The following is a 17,371-nucleotide window of genomic DNA, read 5'->3' as shown; positions in this document are numbered from 1 at the left end:
ATAAATTCAGATCGATCCCTTTTAAAATTGATGATATTTTGATCAGGGAAATGGAGGCAATTTTTATGAGCTTTATTTGGCAATATGGCAAGGTGAGGAGATCAAAAAAATGCGAGACCTATTGCATTGCAAATGCTTGTTTCTCCGTTTGTTAGTACTCTAATCCCCTGGTGTGCTAAGGGGTTTCTCTCAAACAATAACACTAGCTCATAGAGCACAACGTTCAGTAAAAAGAAGTGATTCAGGCCATCAAACTATACTCAAGTTCACAAAAACATGGTAAGGGTGGCAAGGCTCTAGCTTTGCATACCAGGCAGTCTCCTACGATGTGGCACCAAAGAAAACAAAAACAAAAACAATCTCCCTGCAAATGTTAGCAAGCTTGGATCAATTTTGAAATGAGCCAGCTTTTCCAACTAAAGGATGACAAACGTGGCTGCCATGATTACTTATCAACTTTACAAGGAGTCCTCTTTGAGGTCCATACTTATCGGGATGACCCAGCCCAGACAAGCTCCTTAGAACCCTAATCCTACAAAAACACTGTCATTAATCTTTAGCTGCATCGGTCTCTTTCCCCTCAACCCTTTTAACGGGGACAAATATAACAGAGTGAACTTCCCATAGAAAGTCATAAAACCGTCAGAAACCACCATAACAATAACACTGCAACCATCAGTAAAGTAGGGCGGGGCTGTGGAGTTATGATGGGGGAGGAATGGTGGAGTAGGGAAGCAGGACTGTGGCAAGAAGAAACAGGACTTTGTGTAATCCAAGATTAAGACAAATAATCAGAGCATACCATTTAGTCCCCCTTCCTTGTCACAGTTATTGCCATAAGGGGGAAAAAGCAAGCAGAAAAAGGATCAATAATCAAACTGGTCAAACTCAAACCAGCCTACTCAGAAATAACTCATACAGACCAGACGGACCTCAAAAACGACAGACCCATCTCTCACCTCCAATTCGCTGCTAAAGTCACCGAGCAGATCGCCAACATCCAGCTCACGAACTTCATCAAAGCCAACTCCATCCTCGACTCTTTCCAATCCGGATTCCGCAGCAACCACAGCACTAAGAGCACCCTCCTCGCTGCCACTGACATCCACATTCTCCTCGACCAGGGCCACACGGCAGCCCTCATCCTACTGGACCTGGCCTTCATCACCATCTCCCACCGCACCCTCACCGCCAGACTTCATGACGCCGGAATACAGGGAACTGTCCTTGACTGGATCAGCTCTTTCCTCACCGGCCGAACACAAAGAATCAGACTCCTGCCTTTCCTCTCCATACCCACAGAGATCAGATACAGAGTACCCAAAGGATAATCGCTCAGCCCCATGCTCTTCAACAGCTACATGGCCCCCTTGCTGCCATTGTCAGACAGCATGGACTCTGCATGGTATCTTACGCCAACGACACCCAGCTCAACCTCTCCCTCACAAAGGAATCAGACCCCACCAGACTCAGCTTCCAGGAAGGACTGAAATACGTTGCTTCCTGGATGAGCAGCAGCTGTCTGAAGCTCAACTCAGAGAAGACAGAAGTCCTCATACTCAGACCCACCCCCTCAGCATGGGACAACACCTGTTGGCCCATCTCCCTCGACAACCTCCCACACAAATAGACCACGCCTGCAACCCCAGCATCATACTCTACTCCTCCCTCAGCATGACGTGACAGATCTCAAGGTGGTGGGGGGTAGGCAGGAAGCAGGAAGCCGATGGCCCAAAGAAGGCGCTCTGGTTCAGTCGAAGAGCCAGTTCTTGAGCCAGTTCTTGAGGTCATTCTTGAATTGAGGCAGAGATTGCTTGAGGTGGAGACACAGGTCTGTGCTACAAGGTAGGAGAAGGATCTTCCTCCAGCTGTGGTCTTGCAGATAAGTGGAACGATAGCCAGAGTCAGTTGGAAGGAAATGAGGTCTGTGGTGGCAGTGGTTGAGGTACGCAGGTCCTGCGTCGTGTAGGGCTTTGTAGGCCTGTGTGATGAGCTTAAAGGTGATTCTTTTGTTGACTAGGAGCCAGTGGAGGTCTCTCAGGTGGCCAGTAATGTAGCTGCGGCAGGGGATGTTGAGTATGTGTCTGGCAGAGGCGTTCTGAATGTTCTGCAGTTTCTTGAGGAGTTTAATGGTGATGCTGGTGTACAGTGCGTTGCTGTAGTCAATTCTGCTGCTGATGAGTGCATGGGTGACCTTCTTTCTGGACTCAGTGGGGATCACTTCAAAGAACTTTTGGAGCAGGCGTAACGTGTTGAAGCGTTGATTTGGCTGCTCATGGTGAGCATGGATTCCAGGATGATGCTGAGGTTTTGTGCGTGGTCAGTGGGTGAGCGAGTTAGGGGTACACCCAGGTGGAAGGGTTGGAGCCCATGAGGAGGACTTCAGTCTTCTCTGAGTTGAGCTTGAGGCCGCTGTTCTTTATCCAGGTGGTGACCGATTTAATCCCGTTGTTGAAGTTGTTATTGGCGACTGAGGGTTTGTTGGTAGGGGAGAGAATCAGTTGGGTGTTGTCCTTGTAGGAGACTATGTGGAGTCTGTGGTTCCAGACGACTGCGAGTGGGGCCATGTAGATGTTGAATGCCAGGGACGAGCCTGGGGGCACTCCGCAGCTGAATTGTATGGGTTCCTAGTGGAACAGTGGTAGTCTGACTCTGTGTTCGGCTGGTGAGAAAGGAGCGGATCCTTTCTAGGGCTTTGTCGCGGATGCCGGTGTTGTGGAAACTTGTGCGAAGGCGGATGAGAGTTCCAGGAGGATGAGGGCTGCAGTTTTGCCTTGGTTGAGGAGTGTGCGGACATCGTCTTGGATGGCTTTCTCGGTTCTGTGGTTGCTTCGGAACTGAATTGGGAGAGATTCAGGATGTGGTTTTCTTTGATTAACACAGCAAGTTGGGCATTGATGGCCTTGTCGATGAACTTGGCTGGGAAGGGGAGAAGAGAGATGGGTCTGAAGTTCTTGAGGTCCGTCGGGTCGGCCGAGAGTTTCTTCAGCAAGGGGTTGATCTCTGCCTGTTTTCAGTCTTCCGGGAAGGGAGCGGGGTTGATGGAGCACTTGATGGTGCAGCAGAGTTCAGGGGCAATGGTGGTGCGGCCGGGGTCCTAGGGTGCACCCGAGTGGATGCGCTTCATGATCTTGAGGGTGTTGTCAGCAATGAGGAGAGTCCAGCTGAGTAGGGTTTGTTGGGGCCCGGTGTCGTAGGGTACAGTGGCAGTGGTGGGGTCTTGGTTATCGAGGATGTGAAAGTGGTAATATATCTCCTTAATCTTAAAGGTGAAGTAGGTGCAGAGGTTGTTGTAGAAGTGTTGGGACGGTCGGATGTCTGCTGTCTCTGTGCTGGGGCTGGCGAATTCTTTGACCATGGCAACAAGTTCTTAACTATTAAATGCTTTGCCGTTGATTCTTTCTTGTAGAGCAGCTTTCTTCATTGTTCCGATGAGGTGTGGTGGTGGTGTGCAGTGACAGCGGTCTTAAAGGCTGAGTGGTCTTTCCAGGGTCTTGCTGCTTCTCCATCTCTTCTCGAGCCGTCTACAGGTGCACCTGGACTCATGGAGGGCGGGAGAGAACCAGCTGGCTTTCTTGCAGTGTCGCTTGCTTGGGGCTTTCTTCAGGTGAGCCAGAATGTCAGAGCAGCTGGAGATCCAATGGTGGAGGTTGCGTGCTGAGGTATTAGCGTCTGTGGATGTCGATGGAGGGGTTTTGCTGATGGAAGTGTTGAGCTGTTCTTCGGCGACCTGGTTCCAACTTCTGCGAGGGTACGGTGGGCATGGAGGTGTATGGTGGGTTTGGTGAAGGAGAAGTGGATGCAGCAGTGGTCGGTCCACAGGAGCTCAGTGGTGTAGCTGAAGGGGATGTCGCTGGCAGAGAAGATGGGGTCGAGCATGTGTCCTGCTGATTGGGTTTTGGAAATTACCTGTTTGAGTACAACGTGGGCGAGGTTCGACAGCAGGGACGAGGTGTTGGTGGAGTTGTTCAGGTGAAACCGGAGGTTGCCGAGGAGTATGTAGTCCGTGGAGGCGAGAGCGGTGGGTGCGATGAACCGATGATGGAATCGCTGAAGGGTGGGCAGGGTCGGGGGGGGGGATCTGTATATGAGGGTGCCGCAGAGGGTGGAGTTCAGGTTGACCCTGACCTGGAAGTGGAGGTGCTCCATGTTGGTCGAGTGTTCATCCACGTCGGTGGTGAGGGGGAGAGTGCTTATGTGTACAATGGCGATGCCTCCCCCCAGTTTGCGGATGCTGTCCTTGTGAATGATGTTGTAGCCATCCGGGATGGCGGTGGCGATGTATGGGGCAGAGGTGGAGTTCATCCAGGTTTCTGTGAGGAAGATGATGTTGAGGTCGACAGAGTTGAGCAGGTCCCTAGAGCTCCACAGCGTGTCTGTGGAGGGAACATGTGTTGACAGGATGCAGTTGAGGCGGTCGGGTCCGGTGTTTGTTGGTCGTGTGGGGTGTGGGGCTGGTGTGTGGTGGCAGGTTAGGGTGCAACTACAGTTCTGGCAGGAAAAAGGGCCCTGGGTGTCCTTCGACGATACCTGGTGGCAAGAGGTATGGCGTCTGGAGCTGAGGAAGTGGAGGGTGCTGGTGTCGTAGCGGTGGATGGTCCAAGAACCAGGGTCTATGGTGCTGGGCGTGGTCCAGTTGCGGACAGGAGCAGACAGTCTTGCCTTTGGCACTCCAGTGGCCATTAGTACTGAGAGAGGGAGGGCTAGAAGACTGTGAAACGGGAAAGCGGCGCTGGGGATGTGGGGGCGGGGCCGAGCATGCGGTAGGAACACAGAGGGAAAATTTGCAAAAAGAGGCAAGAGAGGAGAAAAGTGAAAAAATATGAAAACAGCAAAGAAAAACAAAGGAGGGAAAACGATCAGCAGGCAGAGATACAGAGGGCAGAGCAGTGGTAGAGCAGAAAAGCTCTTCACTGGACCACCAGGGAATAAGCGCAGACGGGTGCCTACGGGTGGAGTAGGGCCTCAAACTCGGACCAGCAGGTGTCAGTGGCAGCCGCAACCTAGGCAAAGCTTTGCTGGAAGCGAAATGGTTCACTGACAAGGCCACAGAAGACCGACCATCAAACACATCTGAGAACCAGTTGTGTGCATTCCAGAGCTACTAAACCTCTGTCCCTTAAGAGCAGAAGCAGAGAACATCCATACTAGCAGAAGCTAGGAGAACTCTAGGCCACCAACAAGGCTGCCGGATGCAAAGACTTGAAACTATGGGAGATGCCACACCAGTCTCCAATATCCAAACCTTAAGGACTGAGAAGAGTTCCCCTTCAAAGATGAACCACCAACACAAGAAATAGGACAGTAGATACCACTAGCAAAGTAGACAAAGCAAGACATGTCTCCAACAGGCATGGAAGGAGAAAGCATCCTTTGAGGAGAACATTAGGAAACCCCATACGAACCCCACCAGAAAAAAATTAAAACAGCAATTAACAAATGACTGGGGCATGCCACCAAAATAGAAGTCAGAAAAGAAGCATAGAAACTTGCAACATTGTCCCGGGATCAGGCCTCAGGAGGAGTTAGAAAAGAGCACATAGCAACAAAGTAAGCATCAATCCACAAGGCCCAAAAGGGAAAGGGGGGCGGGAGGAAAGGGCACCAACCATCACCATCTCAAACAGTAGCAGCTAAGTAAAACATCATAACAGTGGACTTGGTGCATTACACACAACATGGCGCTAAGCAAGAAACCAAGAACAGAGAACATCATATCCCCTAGCCAGGGCAAAGATAAGAAATGAAATCCGGGAATGGGGTCAATGTGATGCATGGGATAGGACAAATAAGAGCGAGAAATGCATACTAAGCAGGAACTCCCAATCAACTAATGTGACCAAATGTGAAACAGGTAAGAATAGATGTGCAACAAGGAAATACTGGAAGCCAACATCAACACCCAGAATACCATGAAGAACAACCTCTCCTCAAAGGCATGCAAAGGAGATCAAAAGAATGTCAAAGGGAAGGGTAAAAATCGAGAGACCACTCAGGACCAGAACCCAGCCAGTTCCGGAGGAACGAAAGTCAGCAACCACAGCGGGCAAACTACGTAGCAATGCAGCCTGCTCAGAAGACACATCTGAAAAGGAGTAAAAAGAATCTAAGGAATTCAGTCCCCAGGAATTTGACACTATTAGTATCACTTGCAGGGCACACGTAATGTCTGAACCCAGGGAACAATACCCATCACAACAGTTACAAATTACAACAAGCGAACCGGCACAACAAGCAGAGGCAGATAGTCCAAATGGGGAACAAGGTGGAAGTTTCAAAATCACCTACCAAAACCAAGTGGAAAGCAAACATGATACAGGACAAAGAGCAACCGGAACAGGCAAATCCAAGGTATGTAAATGGAAGAAAATCGCAGAAACGAGACACAACTTTGAAACAAAGTCCCTTGATGACAAGATCCCTGCAGCATCACATGCTGAGGAGTAAAGGTAAGAAGCAGCCTAGATAGCAACGTCCAAACAGTAGGTAGAGCAGAAGTAAATAGACTATCATCTGCAATATTTGAATACAAAATTGTTAGAAACCGGGTCTCTAGTTGGCAGATATATGCACCCTTATTCAAGTAGGGACCATGATCCTAGTCAGGGTAAGTCACAACACAAACAAAATTATTCTGCGCTCACCCTCTTTAGCTTGGCACTGATCAGTCAGGCTTAACTTAGGAGGCAATCTGTAAAATATCTGTGCAACGGCTCATACCACAACACCATGAAGCATCACACGATGTTAGAAAAATAAACTCTGAGTTTATATAAATCACACAAAACAAAGATGCAGATACTATTTCCAGTAAACGTTGAAGTACGAATTTGTGTGGTTTCAATGTTAGAAGAGCGCTTGGAAAAGACAAGCACCTTAATCAGTTATTGGGTCACCCTAGACCAGTACAAAGTCAAGAGTTAAGAGAGACCGCGAGGGAGCGTGGGCCGGCAGCAGGGATCGCCTTGAATCAGCTGAACAAAAGAACCTTGATCTGGGTGATGTCGTCATTACGAGGCTGCGTAGACTATGCTATGGACAAGATGCGTAGGGCTCTCCCATGTATATGTGGCGAGGCGCAGAGTCCACTACATGCAATGGTGAGAGTGCACAGTTTTCCACCCACATTGCAGCAGACAAAGCCAAATCTGATATGAATGTGGAGTTCAGGAGTTTGAGAACATTAAGACCTCACTTTCAAGGGTCAAAGACTAAGATGGCACCACTTGGCAGGGCAGACTCCCAATGCTTAGAGTCCAGGCACAGATGCAGGTGGTTCAAGTCTTTGATATCCCTGAGCAGGGAGTAACAGGAGGCAAGCAAGCAAGCCCTAGGAGCCACTCTAGGTTTAAGTGATGTTTTCCAGTCCGTTTCACCTGATTAGCAGAACAGGCAGCAGGGTGGCTCAGCACGACAAGAGCACAGCAAGGCAGAATACAGCAAAGCAGTAGTCTGGAAGCGTATCGGTCTTTTCTGCAGCACAGTGGCTTTTGTTTCTGAACTAGCAAGAACATCCCACTAAGGTTGCGCTTTGTTTTTCCCTTTAGAACGCTGAAATTAACAACCCCTTTCATGCGCAAACGAGAGAACAAATCAAGGTAGGCAACCTTTCTTCGAATTCTCCAAGCGAGTGTGAAACACCATTTGCATGCCGCTAAGCCTCTGAATGTCAATCTCTTCCATATCTCAGAATCCAAATTGATGGTTACGCCGCTCCTAATGGATCCTGCCAGCACTCGGCACTACCCAAAGTAAAAGGTACGCTTTCACTTCCCCAAACTGACTCAGCCACTAGCATATTGAATGAATCAATCATGTAATTAAAAAACATCCTTAAAATCTTTCTAGGCTTCTCTGTTCAGCCACGCTATTCATTTAAACGGACCTCCAAAAGACCTCCTCTGAAATCCTACATTGAGCAGCCTTGGTATGTAGCGCACACCGTCATTATAGCTACTTCATGGTAATAAGGAGCCCACACACTAGACTAAGCAAAACATTGCTTTTGTATCCTACAGATACAAGACACATACAGCCCTGATGACAGACCAGTGACTCCAGTCTGGTCTAGAAACGTGTCAGCAGTGTTGTTTGGGAGATACAAAGTATCATTGTTGTACAAAAGCTAGGACCGGCTGGTCCAGCATTAAAATATATATAAGTCATTTAATTACTTATATTCTATCCTCCCAACCCCTAGTTTCTCTCATTCAGTGTTTGCAAGTTTTTTGTTGTTTGTGATAAAAATGTTTGTATTATTTTTTCAATAATTGTTTTATTTAATGTCTGATGTGAGAATACTTTCTAATGTGTGACATAATGGTTTCTAAATGTGTAAATAGTATTTGCCTTTAATGTTTGTTAAAGTTTGTTTAGCCTTGCAAATATTTGCAATGAATGTCTTTTTCTGTCAGCAATTCTTTGAAAATATAAAAAATACAAAAATGATTGACACAAAATAATGGTGTCTAGGGAAGAGACAATAAATTGGTTTCTTACCCTGTATCAAAAAAACGTATTGAGTCACTGTGGTGTGGGTACTTTGTGTTGTTCACTGTTGATATTAGGTCTAGCCCTCACCACATAAAGGACCTAACCCCTTTTGTTCCCAAATTAAATGTTCAGCATAAGGATTTTTCTCTCTTCTTATCAGTGTCTGTCAAAGTCCTGAAAACTATTTCTTTTAAGCTTTGCCAGAAACTTAAGCAGTTTGAAGAGCTTGCACCGTCAAGATTTGGCAATCCAGAGGAAACAATTCAAATCCCCCACCAAATGCATTTCTTACACTGCTTTTATTAGACTGCTCCGGGGTTACCCAAACAAGAATTATTCAAGCATGAGAATTTATGGAAGATTATAGGATAGTAACATTATTTTCCGCTGATGTAGAACCTTATTTATAGGTTAGTAACATACCATTTGCTACAAATTTCTTAATGTATAGATTCACATTCTATTTCTGTATAATACACAGCAGTAGTTACCAAGAAAATGGCCAATGAGTTACAGCATCATCAGAATAGATCCTTCACCAACAGCAGCAGCACCGTCCTTCGCTTTACCATCTAGACAATATTGCGTGCAGAAGGACTGGGATTATTTTCAGGTTGGTGCCTCGCAGATGTCCACCTGCGGTGTATTAGCTATGAAGGAGGCTGCTTTGGCAATCTTCCTTCATCGAGGGGCAATCATTCTCCCAGGCAGTTGGTTTTCTGCCTTTTGATAGACAAACTTGGTGCAGTTCATGAAGTTATTTGTCTATTGTGGCTGTAGCCACAACCTGCACCAAACAGGTGTGTCTACAGACAGCAAACAGGAGAATTCTAGTAGACCTTTCAAAAAGTCTTGTATAACAGGATGAACAAATAGGGCATCTTGGCCCAGTCTGTTCCTCTTGCAATAGCACCACTATATGTACACTCTTACAGGGACATGAAAGCACTTTATAAAAAGAGAACACATGTTCCCTATGAGCAGGGGAAAGAAACAGCAAACTTACAAATAATATACACAGAAATTCAATACAGGTAAACATTCCTCACCTATTATTCAGTGGGTTGAGGATCCTAGCTCCATTTCCAACTTGTACATGAATAGCAAAGAAATACTTTAAAAGACTTGTAGGATCCACAGCATTCCACCAGACACAATATCAGATGAGTCCACAACACGATTGCCAAGGCCCAAGTGATTGGCCATCCAGCGGCTATTCTGCTGGCTGACATTGACAAGGCGTTTGACTCCTTAAGTTGGACATACCTCTTACTCCGTGCCATAAACTTGGGTCCCCGCTTTTTAGTGTACACACAGTTGCTTTATACAGATCTCTCGGCATCAGTGCGGGTAGCGGGACACCGGTCGACCCCCTTTTCCATCCATCGGGTCACGCGACAGGGCTGCCCCTCATCTCCGTGCTTTTTGATTTGGCCATAGAGCCCCTGACCGTGTGAGTATGACAGGACCCACTGATCCGTGGATTTAACTGGTCACAGGAATATTCTGATATAATTGAGATTTACGCCGAAAATTCCCTCTTTTTCCTGACAGATCCGTGGTCCTCGGGATCCCGTGTCCTTCAGATTCTACCAGTATTTGGGGAAACTACCGGGCTAGGAACTAACCCCTCCAAATCTGTATTATTTCCCGTATGCGGCGACCAGAGATGTCAGGCCTGGGCCTCACAACTATCCCATGCTACAGATGGTTTTAAATACCTGGGAGTATTCATATCAACGTTTCCCTCGACCTCGTGCATGCATAATATCATTCCATTGCTCCCCACGGTTTGCAATGAAACTACAATATGGTCCCAGGTGCCCCTATCTTTGCACGGGAGTTCAACCATTTTTCAAATGGTATGCTTACCACGTTTGTTATATCAGCTTCAGAACTTCCCATACAACATCCCCCATTCATGGTTCACACAACTAAATGCGATCCTAAATAGGTTTTGATGGTTAGAAGGGGCGATACGGGTAGCACTCCACACGTGCACACAATCAACCTACCGCAGTGGCATATATATATATATATATATATGCATACTACTCTGCCTCTAATCTCCTTGTAATTAATGAGTGGTGGTACGGATCTCAGTGTGATCCAGCGTATGCAGTAGAGCGGCTGGCAATGAAGGACACTCTTGCAGAAACTCCTTTATAGTCTGTTCCCCCAGCTTGCAAGATCGTTTCAAAACTATGGAGACGTACAGTGAAATCCACTGGCTGGTGTGAGAGATTGACAAAAACTACCCCCCCCCCCCCCCCCCCCCCCCCAACCCACACTCTGGCAGGGCATGTACCTACGCTCAGTATCTGCTCTGGTTGGCTTCTGCCAACCAGAGCAGAAATCTATCATCTTGGCAATGGTCATCTCCCGCCTGGATTACTGCAACGTCCTATACGCTGGCTTACCTGCATATAGTCTAAGGCGTTTGCAGCTGATACAGAACCAGGCGGCACGGCTGGTACTCAACCTCCCCAAGCTTCACCATGTAACTCCCATCCTTAAATCCCTCCACTGGCTCCCTGTTCGGGAACGTGTCCAGTTTAAGCTTGCGTCCATCATCTGCCAAGTACGACTGGGCATAGCTCCGGCTTTCATTACCTTAGAGATAGTTCCCTACGTTCCTGCTAGGGCACTACGCTCAGCCTCGCAAGCCCTTTTGACAGTTCCACGTTTTCGAAGGAAAAAATGGGGAGGCTCAAAGTTTTCCACCCTTGCACCAACCTTATGGAATTCCTTGCCTTTTGAGTTGAGGTCCACACTTCTCTACCCCCAATTCCGAAAAAAACGTAAAACTTACCTATTCATCAAAGCCTTTAGCTAGATCATTCGTTATTCCGCTTCCCTTTTTTTTTCTTTTTTCCCCTCCCCTTCCTACCCCTTGAGGTTGTTTGTTAGCGCCATGAAACCGCTGGTGAAAGTGCACTCTATAAATAATTTTAAAGTAAAGTAAAGTAAAGTTCTGCAAATAGGATCTAATTGGAATCTCCACGTTGGGAGACATCATGCATGGCACTACACTGAAGTCTTTTCAGCAGTTGCAAACCAAGTCCCAACTACATAAGGCCCAGTTCCACCGCTATTTGCAACTGCAGCATGCTTTAGACCCTCATATCCATCATCTAGAGACTCTTCCAGAGTTTCACCCACTAGAAGGCCGTCTACTTATTGGAAACATTGCGGCACACAAGATCAAACAAATCTACCAGACGTTAACCACTCACACACACAATGCATTACATAAGACTAGGGCAGCGCGGGAAGTCAATATGCTGACCTTGACAGATGACGACTGGACGAAGGCCCTAGCCAGTCTCTGACATGCAGCGGTTTCCCCGCGCTATCGCCTCATTCAGTTTAAGTACCTTCACCGGGTAGATTACACCCGATCCCGGTTATGGAGGATGGCTGCTATCCAATCCCCTCAATGCCTCCGATGTACCAAAGAAGGCGGCTCTTTTCTCCACACGGTATGGAGCTGTGTAGTGCTACAGCCATTTTGGAAGAAGTTGACTTCTTGCCTGGGCCAGGTGCTGGCCTGGACCATTCCACTCAACCCCAGACTTCTGCTCCTTTATAGCACAGAGGAGATGGGAGGGAATGCCACAAGCAACACCTCCTGTTTTTGGGCCTAACTCTAGCTAAAAGAGATATAGCCCAGAAATGGAAGGCAACATTCTTACCGAGCATAGGGGGTTGGAAGAAGACAATGGATAAGTGCATGGGTGCCGAAATTGTGGTCTTTCAAGCGCAAAGATGCCCACAGAAACACATGAGAATTTGGCCCCGCTGGGCGACACATAGGAGCATTGACTTACCCGCATTACCACACTCAGAATTTCATAATCCCACTGGGTGCTGCATGGGTCATAGTCAGATACCATAGTCAGACAAAATTGATCAATAACAGACATGTCTTTAGCAACGCACAATTAAGAATATTTAAGAGGGTTCGGTGTAGTTTATCTGGCCTGGTGTTATACAGGCCAAGTTGTTATGGAATGATAAAATCAGGTACTCTATGTCTTTTGCATTATATGTAATGTATTTGTCGGGCACTGCCCATTCTGTACATTTAAAAACTAATAACATTTATTGTGACTTAGAAGATAGTCCTAAAATCCAAATTCAAAACCAAAATAAGGTAAATAACGAAGTTATCAGCTGGAATAAAAGTTGTCTCTAAACAAAACACAGTAAAATAAATATTGTCCAGCTTGGCACTGCTTGAAAAATATGCCTTTGCAGCAGTCAAAGAGAGACATACGCCTTACATAAGGGCCACAGATTCTAATAAATGTAGATAATACTTCTGAGGCTCACCTTGCTCCAGACACTTGTCTTGTAAACAGCATGGATCCCAAGTGAGTTACAGCTGTGCCACTTTGCTCTTCTAGATTCTTCAATGACATTGCTGCAGAACACAATTTAAGAATCAATACTCGGAATATGTCATTAACTACTTTTGCAAGATGTACATTGTAATTCCCAATAACTATTGAATGTCAAGTAGAACAAAAAACAAGACTGGCTGCTTTATGAATTTTATAAAGCCACTTTATTTTGCCTTATTGTCCCTTTGAAGTGGTTTGAAAAAAGTTCAGAATTCATAACATGAAATTAATAACTTTCCATCATCGGAGGAAACCAACAGCTTGGACTGTGAGGGCCGGGAGCGTCCTGTGGTCCAGTGAGTTGCTTTTTCTACATGCCTTTTTTAGGTCTCGACTAGGCACCGCATGCGCTGTCTCTACGAGACAAAGTAATCCATATGTTATGTTAAATGTTATGTTAAATAACTTATAACGCGCACGTACACCGAAACGGTTTCTTGGCGCTCATGACAGACATAACAAACCAGGGCCAGGAGATCACACTGTTCCAGCTTTGAAGAGAAAAGTTTTTAAGGTTCTCCTAAATGACTCGTAGGTAGGGCAATGACGAAAGGAAGAAGGAAGGGAATTCCAAAAGATGGGGCCGAGAGAAGAAAGGCGCAAGCCGCCATGCCGCTTCCGGCGGGAAGATGGAATGCAGAGAAGATTATCAGCAGATGATCTTAGATTACGGGTGGGAAGATATCTCTTCAGTTTAGAAGACACAAATTCAGGGGCGCGATCGTGGAGAGATTTAAAGACGGTGCAACCAAGTTTAAAGGAGCACCGTTGGGCCACTGGGAGCCAGTGAAGGTTCCTCAGAAGAGGAAAAACATGCTGGTGTTTGGGTTGGTGATACACCAAGCGGGCCGCCTGATTCTGGATCAGCTGAAGTTTGTGGAGCTGATAAGCAGGGATCCCCACGTACAGGAGATTAGCAAAATCAATCCTGGAGATGACCAGAGCCAGTAAGACTAGAATGAGTGCCTCTCTGGTGAGAAAACGACAGATCTTACGGATCCTGCGCAGTTGAAAAAAACAGGATGATGTCACAGCCGAGATCTGGGGTTTCATGGATAAATCCTCAGAGATAACCACTCCAAGGCTTTTCACGGTCTTGACCGGGCTGGGAGGGATGCCAAGGGAAGGAGGCCAATAAGTGTCGTTCCAAGGATTAGAAGGGCCACCCATATGTTGAGTGAAGCTCCGACTATTGGCGGCTAATATGTCCTGCTGCTCGCCATTTGTTTAACGTTGCATTGCTCGTCTTATCTTGCTTATTGTTGACTCGCGATGCGAAACATCACTTCCGTTTTGCATGAAGCAGCACCGACCAACTACTGTTTAGTTACACTTCTGGGCTGTTATTATTCCACTTAGGGACTACTTCCTTGTTCTATTTCGCAAGCGCAGCACTCTATTGATATAGCGGCCACGCACCTTTTTTTCCCCCGGAGAAGCAGCCAATGGCGGACTGCATTATTTTCAACAACCCCACGCTCCCCACCCCAACCTTCCCTCCACAATGCACACCGGACCGCTTTTGCTTTAAAAGTCCCTTTACAGCACTTTCTTTTTACATAAAGTGAGTGTGACCCGCCACCTTTCTCACGCATGGCGAGCAGTCTTTTTTTTGTTTGAATTGGCTCCACGCCGTAGAAAGCAGGCATTGGAGGCATGAGAGAGGAGCGGGCAGCTTTGCCAGCTTATGCAAGAAGGCTCTAGCGTGCTGTATTCCGCCCCTCACGCTGCCTAGGTCTGCTTCCTGCAGCTGCAAACTCTTCCACAGACCGGCCAGCCGCATCCCTCTTCGTTTTATTTTAATCGGTCCTGTGCAGTTGATAGCAGGCATGAGAAGTGTGCGTGGAAGAGGGAGGCAGCTGTCCTTATTAAAAACACAGAATCTGAAAAGCAACCCGAAATTTTAATTAACAGACAGCCGATAGTGCAGCTGTACGGACATTTTGCCTTATTTCTAGTACCCTGTCATGGTGAGTGTAATTTTCCTTTTCATCACCGCTGTCAGCGTTTTCCTGTTTGCAGGATCAGTTTGTGGGTCTAAAAATGTATTTATTTGTAACACTGAACTTTGTATGTAGGGCATGATTGTTTTGTATTCAAGGTTAGTCTGTATTTTACTTCTCACAAACATTTTGAATAAAGAGGCAGAAGTCAGGTATAGAGCCTGGTCGGGATAGTCTGTTTCATATGCAACGCTAAACAGAGTTTATGGACCTCAAAGTGTTCGTCTATAGGATATAAGTTTAATCTCAAGACATACGAGTATGAAATGAGATTTTATTTAGATAAGACCTCTTCATATATTACATCTGTTGACTAGCCAATTGACTTCATATAGTAATGCAGTCCAGCTACATTAGGGGAGAAGGACGAGAAGGTCGTAGCAGGACTAGTCAGCAGGGATGACTTTTCAGCTCGGATATCTCTTGCTGTGAGGCAGTGGTGGAAGGATGTGAAGAATGACACCACACCAGTCAGCTTGGTGTTGCAGATACCAACTCCGCCTCTGCAGCTCTTTAACTTGATTAGTGGTGGGGAGCACAGGCCGATCCAACTGGCGGTACTAGAGTCCACTTAAGAGAGCTTAGAGTAACAGCAGCATTTCAGATGGAACTACATGCAACACTACTGAGTTTCTCATAACCCAAACCCTCAGCCACCAACGCAGCACACACATCACATCACAAGGATCTCCAATGGCTCCATGTACACAAGCCTGCACAGTTCAAACTCATCATCCTCACTTTGAAAGCACTACCCAACACCAGCCCTGCCTAGCCATATCCTTTCATAAACCTTCCAGCCGGTCTCCTATTCACGCACATCCAAAGCATGCACAGAACCAGATCCGATGTTCAGGCTACCTCCTACATTGCTCCTAATATGACAAGCATTTGCACTGCAATAGGTCTCGCACTTGTGAGAGGTTCAGATATTGTCATTGTAAATTACACTACCGTTTATTTATGTTTTGAAAAACTGCAATCTGTGTGTAAACAGGCACTCTGTACTTATAGTCCTTGCTTACGAGAAGCAAGGCTGGCAGTAAAAGAAGTGCATTTACTGCTAGCCTTGCTCCTCATAAGCAGTGACTATAAATACAAAGTGTGTGTTTACGCACCGATTGCAGGTTTTCAAAACACATTAACAAAAGGCATTATCATTTACAATGCCAATAGCTCATCTCTCGCAAAAGCGAGACCTAATGCATTGCAAATGCTTGTTTAGAATATTTAGCTGTGTATTTTTTGGAAGAACAGTACATGCAACAATAGTTGCATAGTACCAATGATTGAGCACTGAGGGGCCCTAAATGAGTGTATAGGTGGTTATCACAAAACTTAGGGATTCAATTACAAAGCGGGAAGAGCAGTATAATGAGGGGAATACCACACCACCAGCTGCACCTGGAATTACCAGGTGCTGGAACACTGGGCCCAACGCTACTGGGTGCAGATGTTCACACAACAAAAGCACCAACAGACTAGAGCAGGGGATATTGACATCCGCAGAGGCCAGCCCCCTCCGACTGCCTCCAAAATCACTGGAGGATCATGCAATGCTTCTCCCCTGCAAACATATGCCTGCCCAGCCCCAGAGCCCTTCTGACCACCTTTCACTCTCAAATTGCTCCATGCTCATAACCGACACCTACTCAGGTAAGCTGATGAATCTGACTGGGTTTTTCTCAAGAATTGCAGATATCCATGTGAAAAAGGTATTCTCAGGTTCCCATGATTATTCCCAGTTCCAGGGCCAAATCCCTGTTATGGACAGATTTAGATACATAGATACTCCCCAGAATCACTAGTTACAGCCCTGGTATCTGTGTGAGCTGAACAAAGTCATCTCGTAGCCAAGCCTTTTCTGACTTTCCTGTAGACTTTATCGCTTTTTGAGTGGAGATGTTTGTAGTCCTTTCTGTATTTAGGTGTGTTTACTGTTTATCGTTATTAATTCGGTTGACTGATAGATGACATGTGCTGAGCTTGTTTAATTCCTAATAGGCATATTGCATTATGTTGATTTTGGTTTTATGCAAATTCCCTTAATTAACTAACATTTTCCTTGCGTAATGATCTTTGAATAATTATACAAATACTCAGAACTGAAAACGTCATCTTTTGCACGTTTTCCTAATGGTCCAGACAGCATTAGAGTTCAGGATTCTCTCTATCCTGTTCATCGACCCTCCTTAAATAATGGTGGGGTGTCGATACAGACATGAGGCACTCCGATCCATCCACCTACTAAATCATTCTCATGCAAAACAAACAAACAAAATAAACACACTTTCAAGTTTCTTTATTTTTTGCATAGTTAATTAAAACCATTGCAATAGTAATACTTAAAATAAAAATCTAATTTTCAACAGACAGTCGGTATGATTTCGTCCACTTTTGCTGCCTTTTTGGTTTTGGAATTAAAAAAGGCAATCTTCAGATAAAACCAGTTAAGACTCATAGGTTAGT

General features: G+C 46.1%; 1 protein-coding gene across 1 annotated transcript in view; it reads right to left on the bottom strand.

The window, feature by feature from the left end:
- SEPSECS (Sep (O-phosphoserine) tRNA:Sec (selenocysteine) tRNA synthase) overlaps positions 1–17,371 on the bottom strand; it is a 270,729-nt gene that overhangs the window by 12,396 nt on the left and 240,962 nt on the right. Inside the window, exon 10 of the mRNA XM_086964015.1 lies at positions 12,829–12,919. Within this exon, the coding sequence (XP_086820141.1) occupies positions 12,829–12,919 (91 nt within the window). The remainder of the gene's footprint in view (positions 1–12,828; positions 12,920–17,371) is intronic.

This window comes from Lissotriton vulgaris, chromosome 3_2, assembly GCF_964263255.1.
Source record: "Lissotriton vulgaris chromosome 3_2, aLisVul1.2, whole genome shotgun sequence".
NCBI lineage: Eukaryota > Metazoa > Chordata > Amphibia > Caudata > Salamandridae > Lissotriton > Lissotriton vulgaris.
This window is presented reverse-complemented; position numbering and strand designations above follow the sequence as displayed.